At 37.5% G+C, this 7,628-nt stretch overlaps 1 protein-coding gene across 1 annotated transcript; it reads right to left on the bottom strand.

Moving 5' to 3' along the window:
* Positions 1 to 549: 549 nt before the first annotated feature.
* On the bottom strand, positions 550 to 4,696 carry LOC147861611 (uncharacterized). Its single transcript, XM_087322577.1, has 4 exons — positions 3,189 to 4,696; positions 2,702 to 2,868; positions 2,111 to 2,334; positions 550 to 1,398 (listed from the first exon to the last, which is right to left on the bottom strand). Exons 1-4 carry the CDS (start codon positions 4,579 to 4,581, stop codon positions 717 to 719), a joined length of 2,466 nt encoding a protein of 821 aa, XP_087178703.1. The 5' UTR covers positions 4,582 to 4,696; the 3' UTR covers positions 550 to 716.
* Between the last annotated feature and the right edge of the window lie 2,932 nt (positions 4,697 to 7,628).

Consider the following 7,628-nt stretch of genomic DNA (forward strand, 5'->3'; position numbering starts at 1 on the left):
AAATGGGATCATCGTATAATCTAGTTTGGAGTCAAAGTCCTTGGACAAAGGCAACAAACTTATCACCAAGTGAAGAGAGAGTTGTGGGACAATTTGTCAACAATCAAGACGGACCAAGATTATCTTATTGGGGTAGAGGTAATCATCTAGACACATTGCCTAACTATTTTTGGAATAATATTTGGACATTCAACGCATGATATTAAAATGTTGAGGTGGATAACTTGTATTAAGTCACTTCACCTGAAATTTTGACACATTGTTGGAAAACATCATGCCATAACAAGCATGCTCTCAAGAGCTAGATATAGCGAAGAAGATTGAATGTGATCGAGAGAGAAAGACATTGATCTCGACTTTTTTATGTCGGTGCTCTCAATTGTTGGAATGGTGCAAACACATGACCCCCTCTTGTATAAAACGTTTATTAAAATATATTACAATTTATTAGCTTCTAATTAGGAGTGTTGTTATCATTAGAAGCCCCCCCCTTTTATTTCTTGATACTTTATTTCCATTGGTGTGTAATTCTTTCTCTCTAACACCACCGCAATAAATATTGGGTATCAATTCAATCGTATCTACATCATGACAATAAGAACATAAAAGTTGTTCCTTGCCCTACTTCTGTTCTAGAGGTATGTAAAAAAAATGTCTCTCTTTATATACACACTACACAACGTCTACATCATATGCCAATCCTCATCCTTAAGATGTTATATATTATGTGATCGGCCATTCTCTTGAATCAACACATTATTTTGTTGCACTGTCTCATAGGCTTTTGAAGCATCTCTAGCAAAATTGGCCATTGCATTGAAAATCAAAGGTAAATGTTCTTTGATACTCAACAGAGTTTGCTCCCTCCATTCTTGCACTACCTGTAAATGCTTATGTTGATCAATATCAGTTCTTTCATTACTAGACATCATATAGTTCTTCTCTAATCTTCTCAACGACCTTTCAGCATACTTCTTCATACTCAAATCATCTTGTCGATCTCCCTCTGAAGAATGCAATATTGCCGAAAAGTTTATAATAGCAGCAATAGCTTCGTCTCTAGACTCGAGATATTGAAGAGAATTACGCCAACTAGACAAGAGGTGGAAGAGTTGAGGTTGATCGTCGCTATTATCATTTGAAACGATAGAACCAGTTTCCGACCAACATTTCCACAACCATGTATACAAGGTATCAATATAAGTCCTTTGTGATTTGATCCAAAGCCGGAAGTGGGTATTCCAATTGTCAAGCTCATGTTTAAGGCGATTGTTTGCACTTATATGAGCTACACTAGCCTCATAACCGATGACCGAGTTCTCTATGATTCTCATCTCCAATGCAATGGCTCTTTGTGCATTATGACACTTCGCCATGACCTTCCACATTTTCATTAACCTACCATCCAATTAGATCATCAAATTAAAAATTGAATGCTTTAAATCATTTGATCTTGTAGAAACCCTACATGTATAGAAAATGTTAGGCTAAAAGTTTCTCCTTTCCAATTACAATATTTAGCTCATTCTTTGGTTGTGTGATTTCATAGAATCTTATAAAAAATCCTACAACCTACCATCCAATTAGATCATCAAATTAAAAATTGAACATTTTAAATCATTTGCATAACACCATAGGATCTTGTAGAAATCCTACCCATATAGAAAATGTTAGGCTAAACTTTCAGCTTTCCAATGACAATATTTAGCTGATTCGTTGGCTGGGTGATTTCATAGAATCTTATCAAAAATCCTATTTGTATAGAAATGTGGGGTTAAACTTCAAACTTTACGCGACATTTAGCTCAAATTTGGCAAATATTGCTTGTCAATTCCTTAAAATTGTGTGCATTCTAGTGAAGTTTTATGTAACATGTTTGCTTTTTTCCTTGGCAAATAACAGTAAGTAATCGATTAACATTTGTACATTGTGGGTAAACATTTCAAAGCTCTCGATTGCAGCAAACCACCAATTTTTTCCAAAGAAACCTATAAAAGTTAGGATGTTTTGGAAAAAATAGCCCCTGTTATTTCCCATGGAATAGAAGACAATAACATTTCGACGGATTTGCATAAAATGTTGTAAGATTCATATATTTTCACGTACTTACCCTCGTGCAAGCGCAACAAACTGTGGATAAAGTTCTTCATTGGTTAGTTTTTGTATCCTGGATGATGCCAATTGAATAGCTTTAAGTGCCACTTCAAGGCAGTTCTCAAGGTCTCTTAATGTGGCTCTTGTCTTATCAATTGTTTCCCGATCTCCTCCGGTTGCATCAAGGTTGTATAGTTGGTTCCGTTTCCGGTCGAATGCCATCCGAATAAGCTCTCCGGCCTGTATTTCAAAGACATAATAACAACAATAAAACATACAATGATGATCAGGTGAAATTACAGCTTTGGAAACCCTAACATATCGGGCTGCTCCTTCACATTGCCACGATAAGTTAGGGTTTCAAAAGTTTGGGCATTCTCTATGAACTTTTTCCATCACATATTTTAGCTCTTTTAAAGATGGCACGCACATGTTACGTGTAAAAATTCGAACACTTTTGGTATGGCAGATTTACGTGTGAAACCAACTGTCAAGAATCCTTCCCTGTAAAACTTTGGCTAAAAATTTCCTAGGAAAACTTGAAATGGAATTCCCTGGTTAAGTAAATAAAGATTGTGTCATACCAGAAGGATTAAACTAAACTTGCCTTTACTTCCTTGCAGAGCTTTTTCTCCCATGCATGAAGCCGGTCAAGCGTGGAGGCATGGCTCCCAAAAGTCATCCCGCATTCGGATTCGGCCACAACGTCTGTCAACATTGTTGTTGTTCTTTGAGACCAATGCATCTTTATCGCATTGAAGACCTTGGACGGTTCTAGAAATCGTAAAGTAATCAATAAGATTTTAATAACAAGAGGGCAATTCCCTATTCTACACATCAATACCAAGGATGATATGTATACCTTTGAAAAACCATAGTATTAATTGGCACAAAATCTCTACATATCAATGAACAAAAAAGAAATGTGCATAAAACCACACCAACACTAGAAAACTCTGTTTCTGACAATCTCAATAAGGATGCTTATATGATGAAATCAACGCATTTTAAACAAAATCAAACACTAGAAATCTCTAGATTACACATCAATGGAAGAATGATATGGTTTAGGAAAGGATAATATGCATGGATACCTGTTAAGTCGATGCCACTCAAGTGATGGACGGCTAACTGTGTCTTGAGCATGTCCGAAACCTCTTTTCCACTTCGGTGTGCCCGCGAAAAATGGGTATGTATACGCAAAATGGCATCATCAAAATCCCAACCATTCTCGACAGCAACAAAAACCTTCGGGTTTTCCTTGCCCATTATCTCCTCGGGTAGTGCTTTGGCCGGGGTCATTGTAACATCCTTCTCAATGTTTCCATTAGATTTCTCAGCACCATGGTTGTTAGATTTCTCATTGTTGTTAGATTTGCCCACCATTGCATTCTCTAGTGACGATGACTCAACTTTATCTTTCCCAATCTCTACTTTAGTAGACTCTTTACCATTACCCGAACCCCGAGTTCTATAAGAATACCCTCGTCCTTGATCTCCATTGAGCTCCTCTTCCTCTAATTCTGGGATACCTTCATCTCTTCTCATTCGATCTAGTTCACGACCATTCTCATCTTCATCGTGTTCTTCTACTTCTACTTCTTCTTCTTCTTCGTATTCATATTCGTTAGGTGGGTCACTATAAGAGTGCCTCCATCGGCGTCTCCGCCTCCGATTCTCCAATAAGTGATAAGGAATGGGCGGCGGCTCAAAGATATCAAACAAAAACCATGAAGAATTATAGCTTGGCGGCGGAGAACGGGCAGTTCGTTCATTGTACACATTTCCACCATCATACTCAAATCTGTTGTCATTATAATTGCTATTATAATTGTTGTTATCGTTATAGTCTTCATCAGAATTGTTATCAATTCTCGGGGAGTAAAATGGAGGAGATAAATACTCGCTAACTATGGGAGATGTCGGGCTCGAGAGATGTGCGAATGCCTGTGGGGGCATGGTTTCGGAGGCCGGGGTAGAGACCGGCAATGGTGGGGATTTGTGTGTGGTCTCTGGGGCCAAGATCGGAATGGCTGGACGAGATTCGATCGGAATAGAAGACTGAGATTCGATCGGAACAGAAGACTGGGGTTCAATCACGGTTCTGACAACAGAAGAGATCAATGGCGGAGCTTCGCTCTTGTGGCTTAAACCCTTGTTAGCCAATCTAGAAGCTCCCTCCTCTTCTCTAATCAATTGTCCTTCTGCTTCTCTACCTTCTTCTTGTCCTTCTCCTATTACTCTTTCTTCTCCATCTCTGTCTTCTCCTTCTTCTTCTTCTTCTTCTTCTTCTTCTTCTTCTTCTTCTTCGTCTCCTCCTTCAGAGAACATTCTCAGGGCTCTGCCGACATTTTTAAGTGTTTGTATGTAAGCTTCATGTGCTATGGTAAAGTCTTCTCTGCAACCCACTGCTTTCTTAATCAGATTTCTTCGCTCTTTGCACTGTAGAATCACATCAGAATCAAACTTCGAGATGACACAGCCCATCTCAGAGATGGGTTCTCTCTCTAGACATCTCTCTCTCTCTCTCTCTCTCTCTCTCTCTCTGTGAAACAGAGCTTTCCTACACAGACAAAGACAAAAGATATCTGATTAGTTTTTGATTAATCAATTGAAATGAAGAGTTCTTATAATATGTATATGTCTGTATGCATATATGTATGTATGTATGTATGTATGTATGTATGTATGTATGCATGCATGCATCTTTGTATGTATGTATGTATGTATGTATCTTTGTATCTTTGTATCTTTGTATGTATGTATGCATGCATGCATCTTTGCATGTATGTATGTATGTATGTATGTAGGTGTGTGTCTGTGTGTGTGTGTAGAAGAAGAGAGCAAGAAGGAAAAAAATATGAAAGAAGAGAAAGAGCAGAGTCATCGGGGTGTGAAACGACACTCCACGGAAGATTGATTGTGATTTATGAGCTAGGGCCCACTCTTCACATAATGTGTTACAGCATTCGTAAACCAGCAACCATTCTTTCCTCCGAAACCGTAAACATTCAGTATGTCCAACATCACATGCAATTGGTCGGTAACTGTACTAGAGCTTGGCCCCTCCTCCATCCCCCTACACCATCACTCTTCAAACATTCTATTTGCATAAGTTGTGTCGGTCTATTCTAGATCCAATCTTCTTTTGCAAGCTAATAATATCGCAATCACCTCATACATGCTAGTCCATAATCTGCATTGCCGTTGTCCATATGACATGGATCACGTTGTTCTTTGATGTGAGACAAGGGATACATCGAAGTAATAGTCAAGAGGGCTCTCTAACTCTATACACATTCTACTCCAAACATGTTCATGAACCTAAGTATTGCAGTTTACTAGTGCATTGCTTTTGCCTCCTCTTATATCGACCGATCTTGCTTTACTCTACATTTTAAACCTTGACTATTGATCCTGGCACACATTTTTCTCAGAACCACAATGTGCTAACTCTCCATTGTTACATTTACTAGTAAAAATTCTTGAACATCGAGAGTCACTAACAATCTTTAAAATGTTTCACGTTGGTCCCACATAGGTCATATTTGACCAAATCGATCTCTCTCTCTCCCCCCCTTGTTTTTTCAATATCAATCTTCTAGAATATAAAAACATCTCTCTCTCTCTCTCTCTCTCTCTCTCTCTCTCTCTCTCTCTCTCTCTCTCTCTCTCTCTCTCTCTCTCTCTCTCTCTATAATATGTCTTCTTGAGTTGAAGAGAAACTAGCCATCTTCCCCATATGCAATGTTGCAATGTTGCAACTTGCCTTGGAGTCACCTCTTATGCAATTGCTTGTTGTTTCCGAAAGGAATACATGGCCTAATCGTGGGTCCATGCCTAACCATTCTGGTCATATTAACATTGCAACAACAACGAGAAAATAATGAGGAAACTTATCTCTTTTGATCTCGATCTCTCTCTCTCTCTCTCTCTCTCTCTCTCTCTCTCTCTCTCTCTAAAGCATATAAACTATTGATGAAGTGGATATAAAGTGTTGAACATAAATCAAAGGAAAGTCCAATAAAGTGTAAATCACATGAAGAGGAAGAAAGGTTCCAAGTAAAATTTAGCTATATGGAGTTGAAGATGTCCATGTGAATGGGGGAAAGAGGGACCTCATAAATGTTTTTGGAGAAAGTTTGTGTTCTTAAACCCTTGAAATAGACATGAAGGAAACAAAATGAAAAGTTATGAACAAAATTTTTTCACCTTGTTAATTCATTGATTCATAGCATATGTACACATCGGTGGCAAGTCACGGACAAAGTCATCACTTTTCAATCACAGATGATCATACAAAATGCGTGACTTCTTTTGAAAAACTTATTTAAAAGTGTCCCTAAATGGTAGGATTATATCACTTTTGAAATATCTAGAATTTTGTTTATACATCTAGAAGCAATTTGTGCACAAATTTCTTAACCTCGAGGTAACATTGCATGGCAATCTTCGAGCAAATACATTTGAAGAAGGTAATCACAACCGAACAAGGAATGTTTATTGCATTCTGAACATGGAAACAAATTTTGCACCATAAAAAATAGTTGTATTTTGGATACCAAAATCATGACAGTTATCGATCACATGGTTGTTACATTAACTAAATTACAAACGTTTGTCTATAATCCTATCATCATGCCACATCCTAGAAATGTATAATGTCCAATCCACCTAAAATCTTTGTCGTACAGTTGTGGTGGTTCACTTCACCACATGAGGATAAAATATAGGTGTGATGTTATAAGAAGGATGTTGATTGATTAAACAAGTGAAGTATGATCATACATATCGAAAACTATGGTTCAACAACCAACAAAATCATGAATTAAATCATAGTAGGCCAAAACTTAGCCATAGGAAATTCAAATGATAAAGTCTTGAATCTCTGTGATGTTTTATGGGATCCATCCCAAGAGCATGAAGGAGAATGACGTGTTAAGAAAGAAGAAAGTAACAATGTACATACTTCATCCGAAGAATGTGAATTGAATATACATAAAAAACAATGCATTTTTATCTCAAATGATTTAACAAAACACTACATATTTTCATGATTATTTTCCCTTATTCTTGCATTACAACGGTTCCCTCATTTACCTCTATCTTCACCTTCATATAGTTATGCTTGAGACCGCCATCACCCCTTGATCCTCCATGTTATTGTACTTATCCCCTCAATTGTCACATTGTTATAAGAGAGTATTTGGGTTAGAGGTAACCCAAGGAACAATCTCCAAGTTGCAATCTAACTCTAATGTTCTTGATCACAATTATTCCAATGTTCACAAGGATGTTAGCCATGATCTAGAGGCAGGGAAGTGCAAACCAACCACACATAGGTGTGTATATGTCTAATATGCAATATAATAAAGGGACAATCATGCATTGTGTTCACTTTGTCATTTAAAAAGAGGATTGCACGCTTACTAGTTATTGTCTTTCTTTTCGTAGACATGGATTCACATGTATAGGATGAAAAGTGATGGCTCATATACGACGTATTGCTTTCATTGTTTGATTGTAACATTGGT

The sequence above is a fragment of the Azolla caroliniana genome, unplaced genomic scaffold (assembly GCF_043228905.1).
Source record: "Azolla caroliniana isolate FFs.n. ecotype wild unplaced genomic scaffold, voAzoCaro1.0.p SCAF_7, whole genome shotgun sequence".
Lineage (NCBI taxonomy): Eukaryota > Viridiplantae > Streptophyta > Polypodiopsida > Salviniales > Salviniaceae > Azolla > Azolla caroliniana.

Excerpts from the sequence above, each read along its gene's own strand:
- LOC147861611 (XM_087322577.1), bottom strand. The coding sequence starts at position 4,581 with ATGGGCTGTGTCATCTCGAAGTTTGATTCTGATGTGATTCTACAGTGC. Across the intron at positions 2,869-3,188 it reads GAGTGGCATCGACTTAACAG|AACCGTCCAAGGTCTTCAAT; the intron begins GTATCCATGCAT and ends TACGATTTCTAG. Across the intron at positions 2,335-2,701 it reads AGCTCTGCAAGGAAGTAAAG|GCCGGAGAGCTTATTCGGAT; the intron begins GCAAGTTTAGTT and ends TTTGAAATACAG.